Here is a 27,572-nt window from a genome sequence, read left to right as displayed (position 1 = left end):
GGTAATTATAGGTCAAGAAGGGTTTTAACGCAAACATGCAGCTGTCTGCCGTTTCTCTCTTAACCTAATTTATTGGGGGCACCTGGTTTTCTCTTAGAAGGATTTGTGGGCAGCATAATTTCTACATCAACGACAAGAATGACGGCAGAGTCAGGAAGCACTTTATTCAAACAGGAGAACCGCAGTAATTTACCAGTGAAATTCCTAGAGGATCAACTGTCCTTTAGCTTTCCAGAAGCTGTAGACAGCTCTTCAAGAGGCTCGACGACGGATAAGTGCATCACAACATATGCAAGGAATTTGACAGTGTCTAATGAGCTTGCTTGAGTTGCCATCACAGAAAGCAAATCAGAGAGTTGATGGCTCACGGTGGATAAATCTTTTTTGTTACTCTGGGGAATACGCGATCTTTACACCTAGGAGCTACGTAGCATTTTCAAGTGCCCCTGAACTACAGTTCCCACCAGCAAGCAGGGAGTTGTAGCACAGCAACAACTGGAGGGCTAAAGATTCCCCCACACCTGCTTCTACATCTTATCATTTCATCGCTTTTGTAAGGAAAATCAATATTAGCTGCAGCAATAGCAATATTGCAGCTGAATTTATTACCAAGATGACATTTTGGTTATTCTCCATCTGGAAGCCACTAGATATTTCCACTTCCCAAAGCTGTTGGGACCTCCCCAGAACTAGATGTCCACAGGTGTGTGGGCTTTGTTTGGGTCCAGCCCCCCCGCATACATTTTACAGACACTCTAGCAAGATAAACAAAACAGCCGTTCTAGCTCCCATCTCTTTGACCTGCTAAACCTAAAATATACAGACCAGACGAATTTTGTACTCATCTCCTTTTGGAAGCGGTAATCTGTTGGGGAGGAAGGCCCAGCCTCCCCACACATTGCCCAAGCCACACCTGTGGATGGGCTTTGCCATTTTTAAGATCGGGTGCACTGCTGAAAGTTAGATATACAAAACGACAGGCAGAAAAGAGGAAACCCAACATGGGACAGAACCATTTGGGTTATACCAAAGTCCTTTGCAACGGGTTCCCTGCTAGTGCTTCAGCCTGACCCTCCAGGAATACGTGGTGAGGATCTGAGACTTTTTCTTCACTACACAAGTATAGGTCCCTTCATTGATGACGTTGGCTATGATGCTCATGTGGTCGTCATTCAGAGACAGGTATCCAGGATAGGAGTATTCCAGAAGCTCCTTCTCTTTATACCAGCTGTGTGTGGGAAAAGCAAGAGGGGAAGATTGATATTCACCAGGTTTGATCCCTTTAACCACGCCCTAGAGTCCTGGGCGCCTCATTTTAAGGAGGATATCGACAAGCTGGAACATGTGCACAGGAGGGTGAGTGGAACCAAGGAATGGTTGCCTCAGTATAAGGCAGCTTTCTATGTAACCCCTGGTGCTGGTTGTCCCTAATTCAAGGTAGCTCGCTTTGGACTAAATGAGCTTTGGGATTCCTTCCAACTGCACATCACATACGGACACACATTCCAAACTAAAAAGTTAAAGAGACTTGCATGCATGTTTGGCTCAGCCCTAAGTGAGATTACCATACTTACTAAACTTTGCCTTTTTTATGAATGATCTTCTGGCCACAGCGGAAGGTAACGTTCCTGCCTTCGGGAACAATCCTCGTTTTCATCCTCGGGGGAAGCGGCGTCGGCATCACCGTTGGGAACGGGAATTCTGCCAGCAGAACAAGGAAGGGAAGGGAGAGCAAAACAAAAAGGGCATATTCTCAGCTTCGAGCTACAGATTTAGGATTACACGATTGTTTTCCTGCTGTTGTCTTACTAATTTTGAAAATCGAGGAATTTTGGGGAAGGGCTGGAGTTCAGTGGTTAGAGCATCAGCCTTGCATGCAGAAGGTCCCGGGTTCAATCCCCAGCAGGGTTGAGAGAGACCCCAGTCTGAAAACCTGAAGAGCTGCTGCCAGCCAGTGTAAAGAACACTGGGTTGAAAGGCTCCCCAGGGATCAACCCCCTGCTGCAATGCAGGAATCACATCTTAAGAATCCCTGACGCAACTGCTACTGAGCCAGGTTCAAGGGTCTTGTCTTAACAAAGTCCTGAACAACTCAGGGACCACATGAACCTTTATATTCTGGTTTGATAACCTGCAGGAGCATAGCTGGTCATTCCCCCAATTGGTGATGCTAATTTGAAATCAACACAAATGCAGCCTTTAGTATCATTGGCCCAGTCATGTGGGAACTCAGCCCATAGAGATTCATCAGGCACCTTGTTTTTCAACTTTTAAATGCCTGCTGAAAACCTTTCTATGCCTCCAGGCTTACGCAGGCAATTAACAAACAACAGTTATCCGATATCTGATCTTAAATGTTTTAATGGCTTCATGAGTGGTTGTTGTAAACCACTCAGGGTTTTTTAAAAAAAATTGAGTAAAGGTATATAAATATTCTATTAAAAAATACATGATCATATTATCATTTATGATTCGCTTCCCATGAGGCATCCCATCTTCCTAAACTCTCTTGGATGTTGCATTCCAAACACCAGAGACAGACTCCCAGCTATCAGGAGAATGTAGCCTGTCATTAGCTCCCATTAATAAAATATCAGCCCATTATCCTGGACAGGCTGAGCTATCCGCCTAGCAAAAGAGCATTCTTCCCTTGCGTCTATTGCTTATAAATATATTATATATCCCTTTTAGAAGCAGATATCCTTGAATGCTGGATTCAAAGCAAAGTATATTCATTACCTGAGCAAAAGCCGCAGCTATACGGACAATTTTTCTTCATAAACTTCCTGCGCGTTCTGCAGTAGCCTTTCTGAGACCATGAAGGACATATGAAGATTCGATCTTTACAGCCTGAAATAGGAAGATTCATTAAAGGTGGCAATAGCAACTTTTTAAAAGCTGATTGAACTTTGATTTCAACCAATGTTGGTCCTGTCAACGGAAATGTACCCACATATTTATTTATCGGAAGCATTTTTTAAATCCTGCTTTTCATCTGAGAAAGTCTATACATGAGTGGCTTACAGATAGCAGTGGTAAGAAAGCCCATGCCTTCAAGCTTATGAAATAGCATAAAAGGAAAAGATATGAGGAGGGACATGGAAGAAAGCAAGCTCAAGGCACTAGTTACTGGGTAAAGGTTCCTGTAGCAACCAACCAGCATGAAAAACTTTGTAGAGGAGGATTCCAAGGTAACTGATCTTTCAGCCGAGTCTTTAATTTTTCTTTGTTCCAACAGTTGAAAAAGCATGCTTTGGAGCGTGGATGGTTTGAGTGGAAGAAGCATATTTACAAATATACAGTGGTACCTCGGGTTAAGTACTTAATTCGTTCTGGAGGTCTGTACTTAACCTGAAACTGTTCTTAACCTGAAGCACCACTTTAGCTAATGGGGCCTCCTGCTGCTGCTGCGCTGCCGGAGCACGATTTCTGTTCTCATCCTGAAGCAAAGTTCTTAACCCGAGGTACTATTTCTGGGTTAGTGGAGTCTGTAACCTGAAGCGTATGCAACCTGAAGTGTATGTAACCCGAGGTACCACTGTATGTGAAAAACTTGCCAGGTCACCAGAATGTAAGAAGAATCTTGCTGCACAAAGAGTTAAGAGTCATGCATCCATTGCTCCGCCTACTTTTTTCCTCTGGTCCCGCCCACTTCTGGCAGGTGGCCCTAAGAGACAATGCGCCCTGCGGGGCTGCAAAAATGGCAAAAATGCCGTTTTGCATCTAGCACTGGAGATCCTGAGTGGAGCAGGAACGTTGGCCTACCTCCAGGTTCCCTTCTGACCCTGACTCTTAAAAGATGCCCAGGTCAAAGGAGAAAGGGGAAGGGAATAAATAAACCTGGCTGCATCAGCAAGGCTAAGATCATATAATACATTAGAACAACCCCCCCCCCCAAAAAATAATAGAAAAGGAAAATCAAGCTCAGCTATGGCCTGTTTTGGCTTCACAGCTATCGGCACTTATTAGAAGGAGCAAAATGTGCGACTGGAAAGGTGGCACAGGCTTGGCACAGAAAGCAGTCTTTCGACGGCAATGCCAATTCAACCCTTTTTTTCAAACTGTAGGAAAACAAGGCTGGTTTCTGATCCCTCCGCTGCCAGAGCTATGTTCTCATCAGGCCGTTTTCTCCTCACCCCACCTCACCCTCTGCTGTAAATATAGCATTTCACAGAATTTCTATGATGGACCAGAAACGTATCATTTTCTCTCCCCAATACTAGTTTTCAGAGGCCCAGCCTCAGGAAATCTGGGGAAGTTGGAGCCAGTAACTTCCAAACTGAAGGCGTGCGGTGCGGCCTGCAGGGATAAATGCTGCTTTCAGGAGAGGAGAGGGAGCCACTGATGTAAACACGTTTCTGCAGGGAAGCAGCAAAGAGACGGGCAAGCTGGCACTCAAGAAGGCAGCTTTGTGTAGTGGTTAGAGTGCCAGAATCTAGGTCCCTGGGAGACCTGGGTTCAAATCCCACAACACAGCTGTGAAGATCTCCTTGCAGGGCTAGCTTGGGGCCAGTCCTTGTCTCTCTAGCCTACCTCATAGGGTTCTTGTGAGGATAAAATGGGGAGCCACATACAGCCTGCCATATGTGTGGGAATTGTTTAAAAGGTGTTTTCCTAGAGGAATCGGAATTGCAAATGGACTCTGATGATCATCTTGTCCATGATCGGGGGCCTGATCCGGCCCAATCGCCTTCTAAATCCGGCCCAATCGCCTTCTAAATCCGGCCCACAGACGGTCTAGGAATCAGCATGCTTTTACATGAGTAGAATGTGTGCTTTTATTTAAAATGTATCTCTGGGTTATTTGTGGGGCATAGGAATTCGTTATTTTTTTTTTCTTTTCAAAATATAGTCCGGCCCCCCACAAGGTCTAAGGGACAGTGGACTGGCCCCCTGCTGAAAATTTTTGCTGACCCCTGATCTAGTCCAACCCCCTGCAATGCAGGAATATGCAGTTGCCCCATACAGGATCGAACCTGCAACCTTGGCATTATCAGCACCATGCTCTAATTTTAAAGTGTTAATTTTATTAAAATTGTTTTATCATCTGCTGCTTGCCACTCCGCGCTCCTTTTTGGAGAAACGGCAGGATTATAAAGTTAATAAATAAAATATATGTCACCATGAGCTCCTTGGAGAAAGGCAAGATAGAAATCAAATTATTTTTTTAAAATAACATAACATAGCATAACATTTGGCCCCTATAAGCTCATCATCTAGCTCCTTTGCAGCCCCCCACTTCTAAGAGCCCCCTCCCCTGCCTGAACCCAATCCACAAAGGGCTTTTTAACCCCTCCTCCAGGGAGCCACCATTGCCACTGAGCTAGAATCCAGTCTCCATTCTCACCTCTCAGGCCAATTTGCACATGCAGCAACCAATGTACTTGCGAAGGGACAGGGCAGCAGAAGAGCTAACAGTGCTTAACCATGCAATTGCTGGTTGAGTCCTTGCTTTCCCTCCCTGCAGCCAACAATGCTCTCGCTCACCGTAAAGGCGGAAGATCCCCCACATCTCGTCCTGCGAAATGGTGTTTTTCCCAGTCAGGGTGGCATTGATGTGCATCAAGGCATTGGGGTCTAGGGAGTGCATGAGGCCCAAAGCATGGCCGATTTCGTGGGCTGCAACGTGGACCAGGTCTGTAAGCCAAACGCCTGAAGAGAGAGAGGGAGATAGAAAGGTGGGGGGAAATAATCAGTGTCCTTAAATCAGTAATGCAACAGACCAGAGCACCAACCAGATGTACAACGCCACCTTTTGCCGGATGAGACCATTGGGTTCACCTAGCTCAGTGCTGTGTAATGTAATCCAATCCTATTTCAACCTGAGATCAATGATGCTCACATACTGGGGGTTCCGAGTTCGAGTTGATGCCACCTTTTCACCACGAAAAGCAGTCAGGAGAGTCGGATGGAGAGCAAGCCAAGCAAAACCTTTTACAATCTACCAGTTGGGTTTTATCAATCTGATTTGGAGACAAGATGCCTTGTTGGCAAGAAGCAATCTTTAAAATGTCCATTCCCCCACCCACTCCGCCCTTGGCCCAAAGTGGAGGTGTTGTGAAATCTGTGGTGATGGCGGTGAACTAATCTATACTGGTCAGTAAAAACGTTATAAATGTGTGATATATATATATATATATCTCACACATTTATAACGTTTTTACGTTATATATATATATATATATATATATATATATATGCCAGAAGACTCTGCAGAACCATTTAAAATCATCAGTGTAACATTGCATTGAGATCTGTGTGACTTTATTTAAAGCGTTTTTACAAATCAGTATAGATCCAGCTGGTGTTTACGCAGAATAAACCCCAAGGCGATGCAACACCTTTCTATTTTCTCCTAAATACGAAACATGCTTGCAAAGCCATCTCAAGACAGGACACATGGGAAATCCTTCCCTATCAAGCCAGAATGTGGATAGACGTTCAGAGGTGAATTCACATTTCACAAGGTCTGGCACCTCAGCAAATCTGTGCATGGAACCAGAAAGATGTGAGAGCCGACAGTTAAGTGCATCACTCTCCAGTGATTTCACGGCTCTGGGTTTTAATGGAGGGTTTTTACTGGTCAGAGCAACCCACCTCATGCTTGGAAACCACAACCCAGGAACTTACGACCTGAATTTTGTGGGCTGGTTTTGTCTCTTTGGGCTTAGCAAGCAGGGGGTCTCCTATGAGCCTAGCAGTCAACCCTGTCATGGGAAGTTGAACCATAAAACAAAGCAAGCAATAAGGACAAGGGCAAAGGTTAGCCTCACTTTTCCAACAGATAAAACTTAAGGTCACCACACCATAAGTTTAAAGCACTGTGATACTACTTTCAACAGTCATGGCTTCCCCCCAAAGAATTCTGGGAACTGTCATTTGTTAAGGGATGCAGAGAGTTGTGAGGAGAAATCTCCCCTCACAGAACTACAATTCCCAAGGCGGCATAACAGGCAATCTCTCTTCCCAGGGAACTCTGGGAATTGTAGCTCTGGGAAGGGAAGAGGGGCTTCCCAATAGCTCTGAGAGCTCTTAGCAATAATGGTGTGAATTAGGAAAGTTCACCTTTAAATGCAGTCTGACCCATATTTCTCTTCCAGCCCTGTCTCCAGCATTCATCCTGACCTGCTTGCACCAATCTTATGAGGCGGATAGACTATGTCCAGGCTCTATTGCACGTTCACTCTCATTTGTTTACAGGGCGTTGCAAACAGTACTGTTTTTCTAGAAAAAGAGGTGCTGGAACTCACCATGAACACCTCTTATAATGGCAATGGCACCCACCTGAGCACTCATCCCAATTTACTTTTACAGTAGTACCTCGGGTTAAGGACTTAATTTGTTCTGGAGGTCCATTCTTAACCTGAAACTGTTCTTAACCTGAGGTACCACTTTAGCTAATGGGGCCTCCCACTGCCGCCGCGTGATTTCTGTTCTCATCCTGAGGTAAAGTTCTTAACCTGAGGTACTATTTCTGGGTTAGCAGAGTCTGTAACCTGAAGCGTCTGTAACCCAAGGTACCACTGTACATGTCTCCCCATTAATCATTCACCCACTGCGAATTTTTAACACGTATCACTGCAGTTTTCTTAACCGCCAAAGTTGATTTTTAAAAACAAAAGCAGATTCGCCACGCTATTTGATCTGCGTCAAGTGTGCCAATCTAAAGTCCCATGCCCACCAACATTTCTCTGATGAAAATAGGGACGTCCCAATTCCATAATTATAATTTATACCCCACACATCTTACTGGGTTGCCGCAGCACTCTGAGCAGCTTCCAACATATATAAAAACATAATAAAATATTAAACATTTTAAAAAACTTCCCTATGCGGGGCTGCCTTCAGATGGCTTAGGGGTTGGATACCCTCCAACATTTCCAATGAAAACAGGGACATCCTAAGGAAAAGCGGGACATTTCAGGATCAAATCAGAAACCGGGACGGCTTTTCTAAATCAGGGCATCCCTGGAAAATAGGGACACTTGTAGGGCCTGAAGTTCTGGTATGTGTCCGAATGCTCATAAATTCTCCATCCGGTCACACTGTGAGGACTGTTGTAGGGTTAAAAAAATTGAGAGGTTTGAAAAAATAAAGGTGGCTGGACTGGGGTGGGGACAACAATTGTTGCAGCCACTTCCCGTCCCTATTAAAGACCCATCTGCTTAGCATTTAATGTCAAGCGGAGCCTTTTAAAAGAGCAACCCGGTCCGCAATGGAGGCATCTGCTGCCCACAAAATGTCCACGTCTGCAGGAAATCTGGTGATTCAAGTGAACAAAAATGTAAACAGCCCTTCCCCCCTTTTTCTTTTCTTTTGGACGAGAAATCAAGGGAAGGAACAAGGCAAAACCTCTCCCCACTGATAGCACAACTGCCTGGCTCTATGCTGGGCTGGGAATGGTTTGTGCAACTGTGGTTGCACAGCCCCACTGAGTCACCAAAAACTGAATCTGGACCGGCTACCCCTAAATCTGGAACATTCTGTGTGCAGAACTCCTTCGTCAACTCACGTTGCAGACATTTTTCTCCCCCTGATGTCTGGCAAGACAGACGTGGAACCAGAAGGGGTGGGGGAAAGCTGTCTAATCTAAGTCAACCCCAACGAAGGTCAACGCATCAGAAAGCTCTGATGGTCCTCATGGGAAGAGTCTGGGCACATCTTAATTGTCTAGCAAACCACTCAAGAGGACTGGAGGCAGCTTTTTGTTTTTAACAGCTCCCACTCCCAGCCAAACAGTGCAAGGAGCCTGACAGGCCTCCCCAAACAAGAATAAAAATAAATCGATATTTTAAAAATATCTGTGCTGAAAAGAAAGCGAGGCTGTGTACGCATTATAGGCTTAAAGCATATTCCAATGGCCCCTGCCCCCAAGAATCCTGGGAACGTTAATTTGCCTCTCACAGAGCTACAATTCCCAGCACCCTTAACAAACTACAGGATCTTTTGCAGGGGGGTGTATTCTGAAGGATTGTAGGCGGCCTCTGAGTGACTGAGAAATCCTGTGACCTGTATATGCATTTATTATGACTGAGTATATTTGCATAATGTACGCGACAAGGCTGAGTTCACACAGTATATTCACAGCACATTCAAAGCACATCCTTTCCCTCAATAATTATGGGCAATGTAGTCCCAGAAACCCCTGATAAAACTGCAGTGTCCAGATTTTTTTCAGGGAAAGAAAGCATATTTTTCAGGACCAAAGGGACTAGAAACTTGTTTTTATAAAAAAGAAAGAAAGAAACCCAGAAAGCACCTGCAAAATCACACACAAGAAGAGCTATGTGTAAATCCCGTGAGGAAAGGCAGCAAAATGGCACCAAATGTTACCCACGATGACGTCGGCCTCAAGAATCGAGACACGTGATTCCCTTACCCTTTTTCCAGCTGAATCTCGTGTTGCCCACGATCCAGTATTCATGGTCATCAAAATGGATCTCGCCTGTCTGAGGGAAAAAGGCGTGGGCAAGCTCTCCCGTTGTCCCATCAAAGCAGTGGTGGATACTGGACTCCAAGCAGTCTGTATGGTTTATGGAATAGAAGCCTGGAAAATGATGAAATGGGATCACTTAATAATGGTGGAAGCTGGTCCGTTAGGGCCAAGGAGGCAGTTTCCCACCAGCCTTAGTCTGCCCTCGGCCCCCACCTGCCCAACAGCTTAATTTTAAAAAGGAAAAGGGGAAATATTTATTGATTTTTCAAAGTAAATGAAATCCCCCACACCCAACAATGCCCTCTTCCCACTGCTCCCTCCAAATGCAGTTTCTTTGTGGGAAAACATTGAGTGATAGCCCATTGCACGTGTAACAAAAGGATGCCATAAAGTGATCTTTCTGGGTAATGCCTTGACTTCCTTAGATAATTTTTCAGCAAGTGCCGAGGTCCATACTTCTTGTTTCTTCTGCGATGATTCCAAATGTCCTAAGGTCGTGGAAATATATGTGCAAGGAAGCAAACATCACTGTCCTCACTAAGACGGGGTGAACGGACAAGATGGCTGCCCAATACTGAGGTAGTACTCACATCTTAAAATTGTAGAAGCTGGTTTGAGGGAAAGCACATCAAACAGGAGCATTTCTCAAGAAACTACAGGATGGATACGGATTGTGGCTGGTGTCTTGTGCCCTTGGTTTCTAACATTTGCAGTGGGAACCAGAGTAAGCGCTAATGGTCTGAGTCAGACCATTGGTCCATTTGGCTCAGCATCATCCACACAGACCGCCAATGGCTCTCTAGGGTTTGAGACAGGGAGTCTTCCCTGCCATACCTGGATAATCCCTAAGATAGACCCTGGGACCTTCCTAGTGCAAAACCACTGAGCTGTGCCCTTTCCCCATATCAAAGTGGTAACTTCAACAAAATGTTGCATTGCTGTTCTACAAGGTGTGACCGGAAAGTTCGGTGAATGGTCACAGAAATCAGACAGCGAGAAGTATTCAAACATACAATCATCCTCGGAAACCCACAAAATGCTCACAATTGTGTACGGAAATGAAGCTGTAACTTTAAGCATTTAAGCATTTCCGTGATGGGCGGCAAACTTTGGAAGGTGACCCTCAGTCAGGCAGACCGTTGATAAGCAGAATGGCAGCAAATGTTGACAGAGTTCGTGACCTATTGAGTTTGTCCGTCTGAATGATGGCGGAAGATTTGAATAGTCCACGTGAAATCGTTACTGATGTTACTGAGTTCTCCCACCCTCCATATTCTTCCGATCCAACCCCACGGATTTCTTTCTTTTTCCAAAACTGAAATCTGCACTGAAAGGGCACAGATTTTCCAATATTTCACACATCCGAGCGGCTGTGATGAGGGAACTGAAAGCAGTACAAAAAGGGAATTTCTCTAATAGTTTCCAACAGTTCTACGAACGTTGTCAACAGTGCATTGTATCCGAGGGGGCCTACTTTGAAGGCCTGAAAGGTTCGAATATTTCTCGCTGTCCGATTTCTGTGACCATTCACCGAACTTTCGGGTCACACCTTGTATGTTCCAGCCAGCCATGCCCTCTGCTAGGGCACTCCATTCCATCTTCCTTTTCCTCCCTCCATCCTAACACAAAGCATTCTGTAACCAGTGAGCATGTTCAGTCCTCAGCGGGGTTGCTGTGGGTTTTCACCCCCCCATCACACTTTCAGAGTTTTCTTCTGAAACCAGCACTATAAGAGGTAAAAGGTAAAGGGACCCCTGACCATTAGGTCCAGTTGTGGCCGACTCTGGGGTTGCGGCGCTCATCTCACTTTATTGGCCGAGGGAGCTGGCGTACAGCTTCCAGGTCATATGGCCAGCATGACTAAGCTGCTTCTGGCGAACCAGAGCAGCGCACGGAAACACCATTTACCTTCCCACCGGAGCGGTACCTATTTATCTACTTGCACTTTTTGGGGTGCTTTTGAACTGCTAGGTTGGCAGGAGCAGGGACTGAGCAAGAGGAGCTCACCCCGTTGCGGGGATTTGAACCGCCAACCTTCTGATTGGCAAGTCCTAGTCTCTGTGGTTTAACCCACAGCGCCACCCGCGCCCCTACTATAAGAGGAACCCCTACCAATTTTTAGGTCACTGGCTGCCCTTGGCGGCACCTCTCGGAAGCTGAAGGGGGAGACTTCGCTCCACATGCGGAAAGCGGCAGACAGGCCCTTCCTTGTCTGGCTCTCGTTGATGATGTTCCTAGGAAAAGACAGGATCCTGGAAGGAAATGGAAATGGAATGAAAATAAGAGGCAGCTTTGGAACTGTTTGAGCTAATAGAGACCAGAGGGATTGTGACCAGAAATGGCTGCTCAGCCCCACCCAGACTTGGAAGATCACATCGTATCACACACAGAGAGAGATGGAGGTTGAGAATTATAGGGGGAAAACTACCCAAACTGTATAGAAATCTATTCATGTACGCGACGACAGCGGCAAGAATGTTACTTGCCCAAAAATGGAAAGAAGAAGTCGTCCCAACAAAAGAAGAATGGATAACAAAAACTTACGGAATATGCAGAAATGGCAAAACTTACCGGAAAAATACAAAATCAAGATAAACTTTTTAATAAAAGAATGGAAATGGTTTATTGGATATGTGCAAATAAACTGTAAACAGATAAGGGCACAGGCAGGGTTATTGTAATAACCTGCAGTTTTATAAGAATGTATATTTAAATAGATGAATAAATGAGTAAATTAAGTTAATTTGGAATATGCAGAAAATATAAAAATAAATTTAAGGAACCAAAGAAAGAGGGGGAAGGAAGTCAAGTTTCGAAATGTTAAAATGACTGTAAAATGATTGAAATGTATAAAATTGAAAATCATAAATAAAAATTATGTTAAAAAACAGAGAGAGATGGGGGGGCCCCTCACAGATCCCTGCAAAGGGTGCCAGATTAAATCCCAACACCTTCTGTTTGAAACCTGGGTTTGCAGCCTAGACCAGGACTGGGAAACCGTGGCCCTCCAAGTCTTCAGAACTGCAGCCAGCCATGCCCCTTTCCAGCGCACACTATTCCATTTCCCCTCCCACTAGGCTTCCTTGTCCAAATGGACAGTCAGCATTGCCTGTGTGGATGGGAGACAGAGCCCTCCCCTTTATCATTTCCACCCCTTCCCAGAAACCAGTATTCAAACCAGGAAAGGGGAGAGAAATTTACATTGCAACGTATTTTCCCCAAGCAAATTTGCACTTCCTCCAGTGTTAGCCAAATCAAAATGCGGTTATACTTTGAAATTCCCATGCCTCTGACGCAGCCCCACAAAAAGTGCAAAAATATGAGTATTTGAGGTATGCAGAAGAATGCATATGCATTTGTAAAAACAACGGGCGTAGATGTAATTTAACAGAGAAAATCCATTGCAAAAATTAAGTATTTGACCCCACCCCCCAAACTATTAGTATTTCTACAAATCCTGGCCTTACTTGTATGTGAGATTGAAGTGGTCCCACTTCAGGTGACCTGGCGTGAGCGTGTAGCGTTTCTTCCGGCTATGGGGATGGGGTGGAAATTTGCCATCTCGGAGAGCAGGGGGAATTCCAGGAGGAAAACCGTGAAGAGCAGGATCTGCCTTAAAAAAGCCAAGCCAAGCAGGTCAGGAGGAGAGCTCAGCACGTCAGCTCTGCACCAAAGCCTCTGGGTTGGGTCCCCGTTACGTGAGAGGCAGTGCGGTGTAGCGGTTAGAGTGATGGACCCAACTCAGCCATGATTCACACCGGGGAGACTGTGGGTAGGAATGTCACAGAGTTCGGATGAAAACTGAAACAGAAAAATTGTTCCGTGGCCAGAAAGGAAATCAATCCAGCAAATACAATCAGAATCCGCCGTTTTTGCTCGGTCTGCAAACAACATGTTGTTCCATCTGCAAACAATACGTAATTTATTACTCGCCCCCTCACTGCCCAATTTGCAATTGAATGAATGGGGGCGGAATAACATCATTTACACTATTAATTATGGAAGCCATGTGATTTTGCCACAGTGGACGGTGAGACTAATAACCTGGCTTTTGGTGGAAGATGAACTGAATGGAAATCATGAGGCCTGTGATGAACACAGAGTTGAAAAGGAAAACAAAGCCTTCTTACTTCCACATCCGAGGGCCCGCCACTGTCTCTCACCCTACTCTACCTCACAGGATTGTTGTGAGGATAAAATGGAGGGAGAACCATGTACACATGCCCTGCCATGAATATAACAATAGAAAGGACATTCAATTGGGAGGCTAAAAGAAGACTATAAGGGACGCCTCTTTCTTTTATGAAAAAGCTAACGTCACCATTCTGCCACTAGGTGACAGTCTAGAGAACAAGGCGGTTTGAGGGCAAAACTAACTCCGACCAGCATTTCATTTTTTGTAAACTGACCCCAATCTGAAACCCTGGAGAGCTGCTGCCGGTCAGTGTAGCTAGGTGGACCAACGGCTTGCTATAAAGCCAGTATTCCTCTCTTCTGCAGGGCAAAGGGAATCCTGAAACTAGCATGAGAAAGGGGCTCTGGATCTCAACAGGGAAAGAAACAAGGAACTGCCAGATCTTGCCTTGGATTCCCCCCTAGCTCTTGTCAGGAATGGTTGGTCTTGGAGCTGAGGCCAAGCTGGCTTAGTTGAGATGTTGGACTCAGAAGACCTTTCACTAGGTGTGCAGCTCTTGGTCTGAACAGCCCTGATGAGCTGCACACAGGGAAAAAGAGGCACTGCCCCACCAACCTCATTCTGTCTGCCTTTTTTATTACACCAAGTCCAGGGGATGGCCCTGCCTGCCAACGTCCTCCTCCTCTTTAGTCTCAGGGACAAAACTCGAATTAAGTAGGCTCTGCCCCTCAATGGCTCTGGCGCCTCCTGCTGTTGGGCTCCCTGCCTTCTGCCCCATCAGCCTCTTCTGCCACATGATGCCAACCAACTCCCAGCCTCACATGTTTTTTTCCAGGAAAGGTCTGTGAGCCAGGGAAAGAGCTGGCTGGTTCCTTAAAGTGAAGGCAGCCAAGCACAAATGGGCTTTTTAAAGGGCTGCCAGCTCTCTGGTTGCAGCCCCAGAGACTCTTGTGTTTCAGGGTCCTTTTTTCAGGAGCCTGGAGCTGGAAATATTAAGCACCAAGGCTGTCAGCCTGTCTCTAAATAAGGTAAAGGGACCCCTGACCATTAGGTCCAGTCGTGGCCGACTTTGGGGTTGCGGCGCTCATCTTGCTTTATTGGCCAAGGGAGCTGGCGTACAGCTTCCGGGTCATGTGGCCAGCATGACTAAGCCGCTTCTGGCGAACCAGAGCAGTGCACGGAAACACCGTTTACCTTCCCGCCAGAGCGGTACCTATTTATCTACTTGCACTTTGACGTGCTTTCGAACTGCTAGGTTGGCAGGAGCAGGGACCGAGCAACGGGAGCTCACCCCATCGCGGGGATTTGAACCGCCGACCTTCTGATCGGCAAGTCCTAGGCTCTGTGGTTTAACCCACAGTGCCACCCGCGTCCCTTGTCTCTAAATACCAGGCTTGAAATCCAGGGGTGGTTGGTGCCCACTGGAGGCTGGTAGGTTGGAAGGTAGGGAGGCCAACACTAGGTGGCGCCAGAGCAACTATTGGCTGAGCCAACTAAGTCTACGTTTGTCCCCAGCCTCTTCCTCCCTGTTGAGTTGTACAAGGGGCAAGACCAAGGGGGAAGCTGGCAGCCAGGGGCACCCCCTGGATTGGATGGAAGTAAATATCAGTCAGGAGCTGCCCCAGGGCACGCTGCGGTTGGTGGGGCAGTGCCGCATTTACCCTAATTGACCAGCCTCCACTGTTCAAATCCCCACTTGGCTACAAAGCCCACTGGGTGATCTTGGGCCAGTTGCTCCTTCTCAGCCCTGCCCTGCTCTACCTTGCAGGGTTGGTGTCAGGCGGGTGGAGAAGTGAGAGTAAGCTATCTTGAGCTCCTTGTCTGTTTGCCTCCTTTGTGTAGTTGTAATAAACCGTCTCGATTAGCAACGCGTTGCAGCTGGGGTTGGACTAGATGATCCTTCGGTTCCCCCTCCCAATTCTGCACTCTCTTCACAAAAGCAGGCGGCTCTGAAACGTACTACCCCTTGCGGAAGTAAGGAAGGGGAAATGCCATATTGAAACAAGACTCTTCTCTAGCTTAGGATCTGTCCTGAAACTTATATAGGGCACACAGACATGTGCTTTTCCAATGCCTCTGTAAGTAGGTCAAAAGTCTGATCTCACGCCCAAATCTTTAGGAAAGAAAGAAAGAAAGAAAGAAAGAAAGAAAGAAAGAAAGAAAGAAAGAAAGAAAGAAAGAAAGAAAGAAAGAAAGAAAGAAAGAAAGAAAGAAAAGAGTGTGTGAAACTTCCATTTTTGGTCCCTTCCCCACAAAAAAAAGCATCTTGCAGAGATGGAAAAGCTTCTGAAAAAGGAAGCCAAAAGGATCAAGGGGGTGGAGAGACACACACACACACACCATGAGCAAAGGTTGCAGTGTTTGGATTTTGGGACAAGGAGAAGTGTGCAAGATAGAGGGGCAGGACAGAGGGGTATAAAAATGTTGCAAAGTATGGTGAAAGTGGTTTAGGAGAGGCTTCTCCATTCCTTCTTCCATAATACTAGATTTTTGGGCCATCCCAAGGAGCTGGATGTTAAAAGATTGAGGACAGACAAAAAGCAAGGACTTCTTCACACAATGTACCTTTAAACTGTGGAATTTTTGATAGTCATCAGTCTGGAAGGCTTTAAAAGATTAGACTAATTAATTCACAGAGGAAACTGAAGTTCAACCCATCACTCAGCCCTGAAAGCTCAGTTGGCAATCTTGGGCCAGCTGCTGTCTGTCGACGTAACTTACCTTGCAAGGTAGTTGGAACCATTAAAAAATTGAGAGGTGTGTGGAGTAATAAATTAAATCGGTGGGCCTTACTTCTACTTATGCATGCACTGTTAACCACACCAGAAGCTTTTTCTGCCATGCCAGGAATCTAAAAATGAAATTTGAAGAGGCAATACTTCAACGCTTTGCTGTCTTTTCTGCCCAGTGGACAGGGATGCAGGACCCGAGTTCAAATCTTTGACCTCCTTGCAAAAAAACAAACAAACCCACAACACCATGAGATTTAATGTAACAGATGAGCAAATATTAAAGTTCCCATTCCATAGAATATGACCACACAGCAAGGAAAAATAAAGGGCGAAATGCAACAGACCTGAGTTCAAATCCCTGTCCAGCGGGGCACTCTTGGGTCAGTCACAATCTCTCCATCTAACCTACCCCACAGGGGTGTCGTTAGGATGAAACAACCGCCTTGAGCTAATTTGGGGTGGGGTGGAAGGCAGGATATTAAAACAGCACACAATATTTGGAAGAAAATTTGCCGCATCTTACCTCAGTCTCTCTTGCTTTCGTCTCAAGCAAACCTTCCCGAGCAGCCAGTAGACCCAGGAGCGGAATAATGCATAATAAACTCAAGACGCAAGGCCATTTAGGGCTTCTCTGCTTCTCCGTTCCACGAGAAAAGCCGGCGGAAAACTTTTCCATATGCTCCATGCCTGGCTTTAATTTAAAAAACAACAATGCAACACAGCAGGAAGGAAGAGAGAGAAATCTATGCAGGCAGTGTCTGCAGCAGTGGCAAACTTTGCTGGAAATTGACAAAACTATTTGGAGGGGAGTGTTGAGTTGGGGGCAGGAGGGAAGAGAGGAGTAGACTTTACATTAAACTTTGGTTTGATGAGCCAAGTGGTTTTTCTTTTTTTTTTAATAAAAAATAAAATCAGCTCCTGCCAAGCCGTTTCATATTACTCTGTGATTTTCTGTTAACAGAGGAGGGAGAAAGTGGGGGGGGACCACTGGACAGCCCAACAGCTGTGCTCAGGGAAGCGAGAGAGAGAGAAAGAGAGAGAGGCAGCTCAGACAGCTGTGTCTCAGCAGCTGGAGCAGGGAGGCGATTTATGCAATGACACCCTGCTCCAAAAAAAGGGGGGGGAGTATAGGAGGGGAGGAGAAAATGGTGGGATGGAAAGCAGAAGGAGAATCCAGATTCAGAAGTTTCCCTTTGGAATATTTCAACGGGGGGGGGGGTGTTCCATGTTAGGAAATGTGTTGTTCATTGACCGGCATCTTCTAGGAAGGCAGGGTGGGCAGAGACCAGTAGGAGCATCAGTTTCATCTGGTTGCTCTGCTTTCACAAGCTGGTAAACAACACTGGATCAAAGAAAGAAAACAAGGAGATCTAGGGCAATGCCAGCAACCGCTGCTATTCTTACTATTCTTATTATATAGAAGCCTCATGCCCAGTGTGACTCGGGAGTTCTAAGAAACAGAACAAAAACAGTGGAGTTTTGCTTAAAATCAGCGGGATTTGGAAAGGTTCGATCCGCCATCTTGATTCAAAATGGCGCCCAGTTAAGAACTCAAGAAGAGCCTGCTGGATCAGGCCAGTGGCTCATCTCGTCCAGATACCTGTTCTCACAGTGGCTGACAAGAAGCTTGTGGCAAAGCAGCAAGCATGATTTGAGGATTCTCCCCTCCTGGGGTTTCCAGACACTGGTATTCAGAAGCATTTCAGCCTCCAGCTGAAGAGGCAGAACGTAAACATCATGTCTAGTAGCCATCGACAGCCCTCTCTTCCAAACGTAGCAGAAAACCAGCTCCATGATCTCAAGAAGCATCACGCAAAATTTGGATAAAACCAATGTGGTTGTAAAAGGTTGGGTCCGCCATCTTGTTTCAAAATGGCTTCCCATTGTTTCTAAACGTTGGTGGTAACTGGCTCCTCGATCTCAGGAAAATGTGGTTCACCTTAAGAGGTGTCCAAATGCACAGAAACTGAACAACCGTCCAAAATACGGATGCGGGTTTTGATCTCTTCGATTTCAGCCCCACCTTTTACCAGAAGGTCCCTGGGTGGGTTACGAAAGAAGGTGACAATACAAGGTTAAAAATCCGCAAAGCAAAGTAGAAATATGAAGAACTGAAAGCAAATAATTTTGGGGTGGTGCCGAGTGACGGTGTGGTATAGTGGTTAGAACGTCCGAATGAGGGCCAGGGAGAGTTGAGTTCAGATTTTTGCTCAGCCAGGATCTAGCCAGTCTGTTGCTTGAAGCAAAGGTCAAGATGGAACCCCTCCCCTCCAAAAAAATGCATGCATATAAAGCGAAGTGGACAGGGAGAGGAACCTTATATGAGTCTTAGCAAGGGGGCAGTGCCCTTCACTGCTGCAGCATAGGTATGAGGGGCAGGTGAGGCCAGGGTGTGCACATAGCTCTGTCCTCTGACAGAAGGGGACTCCGGAGGAACAGTTGGGTGGAAGCAGGGCGACCATCGCTGCTGCGTAGCCCCTACAACTTGACTGCAGTTGCCTCTACCTGATGGTTGAGGTTTGCCTTGACGAAGCTCAACGGACGACTCTAGGCCAGTGGCCATCTCACAGCCTTGCCTACCTCAGAGGGGCGTTGTGAGCACAAAATACAGCGGGGAGCAAGATTTGTGTGTTGCCCTGAGCTGCTGGGAGCAAGCTCTTGGTTTGAGGGGAACCACCAAACTCATTTTAACTTCCAGCTGATGCCCTGGAAGAGCAGAGTGTCATTCTGAGACCTGGTGGGTCTTGCAAATGGTGCCTCCAAGCTGCTTGCAGGGAGGGGCTGAGGCATAGGAAGCTGCTGTCTGCACTGACTGGCAGCAGCTGTCCAGGGTTTCAGATAGGACTCTCCCAGCCTGGCCAGGGAATGCTTGTAGCTCTGTGGAAGAGCATTTGCCTTGCACCCAGAAGGTCCCAGATTTGATCCCTGGCATCACCAGGTAGGGCTGGGAGAGAGCCCTGCCTGAAACCCTGGAGAGCTGCTGCCAGCCAGTGCGGGAAGTACAGAGCAAGATGGCCTGACCCGTTATAAGGCAAGCTTCTTGTATACCTGCAGATGGCAGAGATTGAACCTGGGACCTTCTGCATGTAAGGCTCTACTCGCTGATCTGCCTTCCTTTCTCTACTCCAACAGTGATGAGCCCTAAACTGGTGCCACCCCAGAGCAGGGTAAAAAATAAAAAAGAGGATTATAGGAAGCAATGAGGAGATATAAGAAACCATTACCCAGTTCTCTCCCTTGGAGCCTCCTTCAATCTGAGACAAGCAGAAAAGGCTGCAGTTTCCCTGGAGCAAGGGAAATGGCTTGCTATCCCTGGGCAGGTCAGGGTCATGCTCGCGCCAAGGCGAGGGTGGAACGGTTTTCTTTCAAGCCAGAGAGCACTTTCTTGGAAAGCAAAGCTCTGTCGTTCCCCTCGTGCTTTGAGGCGGAGACAGACACAGCTCCTAATGTGAAGTGGAGGGATGCTGGCTCTTTTTTTAAAAAAAAAAAAAGTCAGGAGAAGCGAGATGTTTGCTCTGAAGGCACGATAGCCAAAGAAAACCTCTGGTGTCCGAGCAGCGGGCATTGCAGCTGGGAGGTGTGTGTGCCAGGGGAAAAATCAGATGGAGAAAGGGACTTTGGGGGGAGCTTGCATAGGTTTTGCGATTGAGAAAGATAGGTGGGAAAATAAGCCCCAATTCTTCCCCCCTTGCAGGGAATTGATAAAAATCAAAAGGGTGGCATGATGAGACTTGAATGAGGTGCAGCTTGCAGCCCCAGTGGGCAGAGATGCCTGAGCGGGGTTCAAAGTCTGGGCAAGCCGTCAAGGTTAAGTCTGCGATCTAGGCACAGGTAAAAGGTAAAGGTAAAGGTACCCCTGCCCGTACGGGCCAGTCGTGTCCGACTCTAGGGTTGTGCGCTCATCTCACTCTAGAGGCCGGGAGCCAGCACTGTCCGGAGACACTTCTGGGTCATGTGGCCAGTGTGATGAAGCTGCTCTGGCGAGCCAGCACCAGCGCTGCACACGGAAATGCCATTTACCTTCCCACTGGAGTGGTACCTATTTATCTACTTGCACTTAGGGGTGCTTTCCAACTGCTAGGTGGGCAGGAGCTGGGACCGAACGACGGGAGCTCACCCCACCGCGGCGATTCGAACTGCCAACCTTGTGATCAGCAAGTCCTAGGCACTGAGGTTTTACCCACAGCGCCACCCGCATCCCTTCTGGACACAGGAGATGAGTTCAAAACCTGAAGCACTCGTGCACAACATCCATCACATAGGCCTGATGTGGCCCCCAAGCCTTTTGATCCAAATCACGAGGCCGTTTCGGCCAAGTCACAAGCAGCAACATCATACGTGCACAGTGTTTTGCAGGCTCGGGCAATTAAGCTGCTAAAGAATCATGGGCGTTTTTTCTTTTTAAAGCCTATAATATAAGCAAGTTCACTGAAAACAAAAGAAACTTAGATCTGGCCTAAGCATGCTTCAGAGAGAAGTGGAAGAATCGCCAGGTCAAAAGTTTACAGCTTCAGATCGTAAGTAGGGGTTAGGCCTATCTTCCTAACCATAATGAGGTCTAGGAACTTGCAGGCTTTCTTTAAAAATGAAAATTGATAACACTTTGCACTGCATTCTATCCCCTGATTCTATACCAGGCCGGGGCTTGCCCCAAAAGATGGAAAATAGCCCTGTCCTTAACTGAACCATGCTGTTACTTTCTCCATTTATTTTTTTTTATAAAGAGAGGCTGGCTGTGTTTAGATGCTTTGACACACAGCCATGGTAAATGATATTACATAAGCTGCACAACAGGCTATTCTTAATTCTCCCTTCTCTTTAATGAGAGTTTCTACCTTTCCCCCCCTTCTTTCAATTTTCACATCTGGCTGTTTGACTTGGCCGGTTCTCAGTGATTGTTGAATCCAGCTCAACTTAATTTTGGCCAAAGGAGAGGGGAAAATATTCCTTGCAACCTCGCATGTCTTTTTCAGTCCTGTGTCAAGAAGCGAGATAGAAAAGGCGGTGGGAAGGGAAGGTCATATGGAGTTATAAGAAAAAGGCCTGGGCATTGTGGTCATTTGTGGATGGAATTTGTGTCAGTTCCCCTGTACAGGTCAACCTACTTAAGTCACGCTTTCTGAAACAATAAACCCACTGAAATGCAGCACGTCTTCAAAATTGGCACTTCTCCGAATTTTGCAATGCCGTGCACCCCATGGTAAAATGTGCATTCAAAAATGCATACGCCACTGAACACAACATACAAAAAATGTGTTATTTTTAGGGGACACTGCATGCTCAAAATGAGCACATCAGCCAACAATGCAGACAAAATTGTGTGTACGTCAGGAGAAAGTTGCATTAACACGCTGATGGGTTTGCGCGAGGACTAAGGAAGTCAATCAATCTGCAAACTGATGTGGAAATGAAACTTAATATTGGAAACTGAGGGAACATGTCATGAAGGCAATAACAGTGCATTCGTTGTGGATATATACTGGACAGTCCCCACATAATTCTGCTTTATTAGTTGGTTCTGCAATACTTCCCGAATGTTGCCACACTATTTCACTACAGGACAACAAACGTGGGGGCAGGGGAACAAGAACCCCTGGAAAAATTGTGGTACAAAAAGTTAGAGGATTTCAGCAGAAGTCACATCACACGCACTGATTGGAAACGAAGCGGTGTGCTGACCTCAAAACCATAGCTGTCAACTTACAGATTTGAAAATAAGGGACCAGCAGCCTTGAAAATAAGGGACCTGCAGCCTCACCTGTTCCAGGCACTCCAGTCTTCCTGTCCTTCTGCAGTCTGGTCAAACTCATGCTGGCAGCTTCAAGAACACTGTCCAACCAACTTTGTAACCAGAGGTTCAACTGAATAGAATCTGAATCACATGCACCACAAGGCCTATGCAGCCTCAACTTAAGATGGCTTCCCGGCCTGGCTTTGCACTGCAACAAAATGGCGTCCAGCATTCAAAAACTCCCTCAGTTTGTATTAACTAGCCACACACAAGGCATGCAAGCTCCACCCCCAGTCGTTCTTAGACTTCTTATTGGGTGAGCAACACAGCCAAGCAACACAGTTGGAGCCTCCCTCCTCCCTGGCCGGCAGGGAGGGAGGGAGAGGAGCTGCTCCCTTTGAAATTTAAGGGACATCATTTAAGGGACATCTATCAATAAGGGACAGCAGCGGGACATGGCGCTGGAATAAGGGACTGTCCCTTCAAATAAGGGACACTTGACAGCTATGCTCAAAACCTTTGCAGGTGCAAAGCAGCCCTGAAACTGCCCCTGACACCATGGCGAACACAAATCATCATGAATGCAAAAGGAAAGCATATGGCTGGAAGGGCTGCAAAAGATAAAGAACAAAAATCTAAGGAGCAATGGAGAAAACGTCTTCCGTCAAGAGAATTCCAAGAATTTTAAAATTTGTTTGCGGGACAAGATGTCCCAGACAATTATGCAGATCCACAACTCACAAACAAATCTCTTTCTCTCTCTCGTCAATAGCAGCAAGCTCGAAAATATATCTGAGATTAGAACGGAAATGCAGACAGAAATTACAGAGAAAAACATTGAGACTTAAACCAGCTGCTTGCGGGGAACTGCAACAGTTTATGTCTTTGATTCACTGCCCTGTTTGCAACCACAGCTATCTAAGACACCTCCAGCAGCTCATTTGCAGGCAAGGAGCCAAGGGTCTGCTGCCCCCTGGTGTTTCTCCCTAGGAACTGGCATTCAGAGGTATCCTGCTCCTGTACAAGGAGGTTCCACTCTTAGCCATATACTTAGCTGTTAATAGTTGCTGGCAGACCTACTCACCATTAAAATGTATTTAATCTTTGTTTACATGGTTCGTTCAATCATCGATAGCCCTACCTGGAGATACCTGGAACCTTCTGCATTCAAGAGAGATGCACAGCCACTGAGGTTTGCTTTTCTTCAAAGGTCCAGCCAGCACAGCATCCTTTCTGCTAGAATGATGTTCCCAGAAAACGTTCACATGCCAAGGCATGAAGGCAGCAATGTACTCATATTATTCATTGGCAGCACATGCTATTTACCCATATACTGCCTCTGATGCTGGAGGTTCCATTTAGTCATCATGGCTAGCAGTAATCGAGAGAGAAATGCTGATATATATATATGTAAAGGGACCCCTGACCATTAGGTCCAGTCGTGGCCAACTCTGGGGTTGTGGTGCTCATCTCGCTTTATTGGCTGAGGGAGCCGGCGTACAGCTTCCAGGTCATGTGGCCAGCATGACTAAGCCGCTTCTGGTGAACCAGAGCAGCATGCGGAAATGCCGTTTACCTTCCCGCCAGAGTGGTACCTATTTATCTACTTGCACTTTGACGTGCTTTCGAACTGCTAGGTTGGCAGGAGCAGGGACAGAGCAACGGGAGCTCACCCAGTCACGGGGATTCGAACCGCCGACCTTCTGATCAGCAAGTCCTAGGCTCTGTGGTTTAACCCACAGTGCCACCCGCATCCATATATATATATATATATATATATATATATATATATATATATATCTCAAACCCATTTTAAAACTGCCCAGGCAGGACACAATTAGACTCGCATACATTTCTCTCAATTCACAAAAAAATATTTCCTCCTAAGGAAAAGGTTGGTGGTCTTTAAGAAGCTACTTTATAGGTACAGTAGTGAGGACCCTGGTCTCCCAGGTCCTGATCTGACATTCTAACCACTGACTCAATTGTGAACATTGGGAATTTCTGCTCCAGCATCTCTTTTTCATTGAACGTCTCCAACATCCCTTCCATTTACCTGGGAATTGGGTCCAAGCTAGCACCCTCACTCCCTTCTTTGCTACTTATTCCTCCAAGGTAGGCCACGACTTTCCTCCTCCTTCTCCTCCTCGGCTCATCACAATGCAAAGGGCGAGAAGCCAGCTCACCCAGAGGTTGGCGGAACTCACAAATCTGTTTCAGCAAAATAAAGCCAACAAACATCTATCTGGAGGAAATGCAGGTGGTCACTATTCAAAGGTGGCATTTTGCGCTTCCGAAGGGATACCGCTGCACGACTTTCCCCTAGGAAAGCCAAACATAAGAAGAGAATGGGCTGTGTCCAGAGGAGGAAACAATCTTTTTCCGCTTCTAAGGCTTTGTACGACTTATCAATGACATTTGTAGGCCGCCCCGGGAGCCTGCTCTTGACCGGATAAATAAGCCAGGCTCCCCCAAAATCCAGATGCGGTCCACCTTGACATTAAAAGAAGAAACCTTTGGCAAACTTGAAAACGCAGCGAGAGCCGGAATCATCCAACCCACAAAACATCGAGTTCCCGGGGCTTTGTAATGAGCCTGCCAGGGCAGGACCTGCTTGATCGCACCATGGGTTTTTCCGTTCTACAAAACCCGAGCAGGGAGGAGATTCTCCCTGCCTTCCTCTTCACAGCAGGCTAACCCTGACTTCGCTGCCCTTCACAGCTGGGCAGAGAAAGGGAACTACTTGTCCGTGGTCTCCGAACACTCTGCGCTTGTTCACTCAAGCCGCACATCTTAGCATTGGGCTAAGTGATGGAAGAACAATTTGCTGCAGGTTTGGCCAGTGATGGAGACATCAAAGGGAAGAGACTACGAAACTAGATGCAGTCGACACCCGAGGGCTGCCCCGGACCAATGTCTTTTTGTGCAGCGTGTTATTGACACATTGGTGGTGGATTTGACCAGATTCATAGGAGAGGCTCTCCAAGGGTCATTTAGTCCAACCCCCTGCAATGCCAGATTCATACAGCACCATCCACACATCGTTGCATTACCTGTTCGGTTATGCTCTCCCGATATGATCGCGGACAACAGGGGCGTTCTTGCGCTCTGCCATAATCACGTTTATTACGCACCCTACGCCAAAAAGCCCCCAGGGTTGCTTGCAACCATTTAAAATTCAGATTAAAACAAATTGCAGTCACAGGAAGAGAGCAGGTGCTGAAAATGTATGTCTCTCAGGTGTCAAATGCTAAGGTTGAAGAGTCGCCGTTTACTTATGTTACTTATGTGTAATTTATTAGATATTATGATGATGTAGGAGCAGTAAACCTTTTTAGCATGTAAATGGCAAATAAATACTGTAATAGAATCATCAAATTGGGAGGGATCCTGAGGATCATCTAGTCTAGGGGTCGGCAACCTAAGCCCCATGGGCCACAAGCAGCCCACAGGGGTTGTTTAACTGGCCCATGAGCCGCACCCGAAATGAGCGACCCACTCGGTGAGTCCCCACATGCTGCGCTAAACTGTCACAGCGTGGCACAGGGACTCGCTTCCACGGCACTGGAAATCATGTCTGCAGAGACACAGGAAACCGTGTCTGACAGACGCAGATGTTGGAAATCGCGGGGGCATGTGCATGTTCCAGCCCATGGAGGGATCTCCACTGGAGTGAACCGGCCCAGGAGAGGTAAACCTTGCCAACCTGATTCTAGTCCAACCCCCCGCAGTGCAGGAATATGCAGTGCTCCCTGCAGGGACTGAACCTGCAACCTTGGCATTATCATCACCACGCTCTAACCAACTGAGCTATCCAGGCTCAGTGTGGTGGTCCGTCCTCCGGGCACCCTTTCAAAGCTACCTCACGACGGCAAATTCCATACAATATAATTAACACTTCCTGATTTTGCCTTGTTTTGCTTTTTGCTTGTTCTCGGGTGGCTCAAGGAGCTGCTCAGGCTACAGAAGCCTCTCATCGCCACCAAAAGCGCAGAAAACCTTAACTAGCCACCTTTCTGAGATTTCAGCCATGAGGGCTAGAAACTTAAAAACAACAAGCCACAAACCCAATAACATCTAGGCAGCTGAATTCTGCAGCCAAATGCCATACACAGTGGTAGGGAAAATAAGACAAAACACTCACCTTGCCATCTGTCCAAGTCAACCCATCTCACTGATATTGTCCGGAGTGCTTCAAAAGGAGCAAAGGCACTGGTGTTTGTTAAACCTGGACGTCATGCCAACCATGGTTCATTGTGCCATTCTGGAGGCAGAGGGTATGGCTCAGGATCCTCTGCTTCGTTAATAGCCATGTAAGGTCCCATACCTCCCAACCTATTGCCATGTGGTTAGTTCCACAGAATAAGAGTATGGATTAACGCCCCCATAGGGGAACCTCTTGTGAATGAAGTATCCCCAAAGAGGGCATGGACAGGTGGCTGGCTGGCTGGCACCAGGAAATGAGCACCCTACGCTACCACATTTTACTGCAGGCCCCCTTTCATCAAAATACATACAATGGTACCTCAGGTTACAGACACCTCGGGTTACAGACACTTCAGGTTACAGACTCTGCTAACCCGGAAGTAGTTCCTCAGGTTGAGAACTTTACCTCAGGACGAGAACAGAAATCACACGGCAGGAGGCTCCATTAGCTAAAGTGGTGCTTCGGGTTAAGAACAGTTTCAGGACCTCTGGAACGAATTAAGTTCTTAACCAGAGGTACCACTGTATAACACTCCTACCCTGCTTGTGAAACATACAGCCGTTAAGGGATTTTGGGGTGTTTTGGACTACGTAATTCTGCTTGTGTGGTGTGTACAAGAAGCCCAAAAGGTGCATGAGATGAGGGCATGTACACTGGGCTGCAGAGGGAGAGAAGGGAAACACAGCTATTCCATTACCTCTGCTGAGACACCAGCTGTCTTTGGACCTCCTTCAACTTTGTCCTCACGGCAAGTGTCCAATCAAGCTACCTGAGCAGATTCTATCCCAACCGGCCATCATAGTAATTTCTGGCATTGGTGCCTTGTGTTTCCTCCTCCCTCACCCGTCCTTTTTCCTTGTGTGTCATGTATTTCAGATTGCAAGCTCCAGGGTTCACGGACTGTCTCAGAACGACCTGGAAAAATCAGGAGAGCGCACCTTTTGGGGCTCCAACTAAAATACATAATAAAAAAACAGTAGGGCTCCCCATTGCTAAAATCCTCTGCAACACACAGAGACCAGCAGCAAGGCAAGCCTAGCAAAGAGAGTCCCTGGGAAGTTTGGAAACAAGGTTCAACAAATGCCTTGCACATTTCCACCAGACCTGTGTCAGGATCCGCTTGACCCTGAAAGCAAAAACACTCACAGTCGCATTAAGAGTTTGGACGAGCATGGCTGACTCAATTTGGTACGTTGCAGCAAACCATGGTTTCCCAACACACAACTGAACTGTGGCTTAGAGCAACTAGTTGGCTTTCATTCTCAGCCCCCACCCCAACCTACCCAAAGCATAATAAATTATCCTTCTTTCTCTGGAAAGGGACTGTTGCG

At 46.7% G+C, this 27,572-nt stretch overlaps 1 protein-coding gene across 3 annotated transcripts; it reads right to left on the bottom strand.

The window, feature by feature from the left end:
* Positions 1 to 144: 144 nt before the first annotated feature.
* MMP23B (matrix metallopeptidase 23B) lies at positions 145 to 27,572 on the bottom strand. 3 transcript variants are annotated; one of them, XM_081923773.1, is made up of 10 exons: positions 26,939 to 27,572; positions 26,179 to 26,369; positions 16,827 to 16,994; positions 12,904 to 13,049; positions 11,549 to 11,688; positions 9,380 to 9,547; positions 5,488 to 5,652; positions 2,740 to 2,850; positions 1,575 to 1,701; positions 145 to 1,228 (listed from the first exon to the last, which is right to left on the bottom strand). In XM_081923773.1, exons 3-10 carry the CDS (start codon positions 16,986 to 16,988, stop codon positions 1,054 to 1,056), a joined length of 1,194 nt encoding a protein of 397 aa, XP_081779899.1. In that variant the 5' UTR covers positions 16,989 to 16,994; positions 26,179 to 26,369; positions 26,939 to 27,572; the 3' UTR covers positions 145 to 1,053. The 3 variants fall into 3 exon arrangements, with proteins under 3 accessions (XP_081779899.1, XP_081779900.1, XP_081779898.1); XM_081923774.1 differs by lacking the exons at positions 26,179 to 26,369; positions 26,939 to 27,572 and adding an exon at positions 19,528 to 19,671; XM_081923772.1 differs by lacking the exons at positions 26,179 to 26,369; positions 26,939 to 27,572 and having other exon boundaries at positions 16,827 to 19,054.

Source organism: Podarcis melisellensis (assembly GCF_964234715.1).
Source record: "Podarcis melisellensis genome assembly, chromosome: 8".
NCBI lineage: Eukaryota > Metazoa > Chordata > Lepidosauria > Squamata > Lacertidae > Podarcis > Podarcis melisellensis.
The sequence above is the reverse complement of the archived record's forward strand: the minus strand, read 5'-3'. Positions and strand labels throughout refer to the sequence as shown.

Bases quoted from the DNA above. Each gene is read 5' to 3' on its own strand.
- MMP23B (XM_081923773.1), bottom strand. From the start codon at position 16,988: ATGGAGCATATGGAAAAGTTTTCCGCCGGCTTTTCTCGTGGAACGGAG. The intron at 9,548-11,548 runs GTAGGGGTTCCT...ATCATTTTCCAG, and splicing joins AGCCAGTGACCTAAAAATTG to GCTTCTATTCCATAAACCAT. The intron at 1,229-1,574 runs GTAAGTATGGTA...TCCCACACACAG, and splicing joins CATAAAAAAGGCAAAGTTTA to CTGGTATAAAGAGAAGGAGC.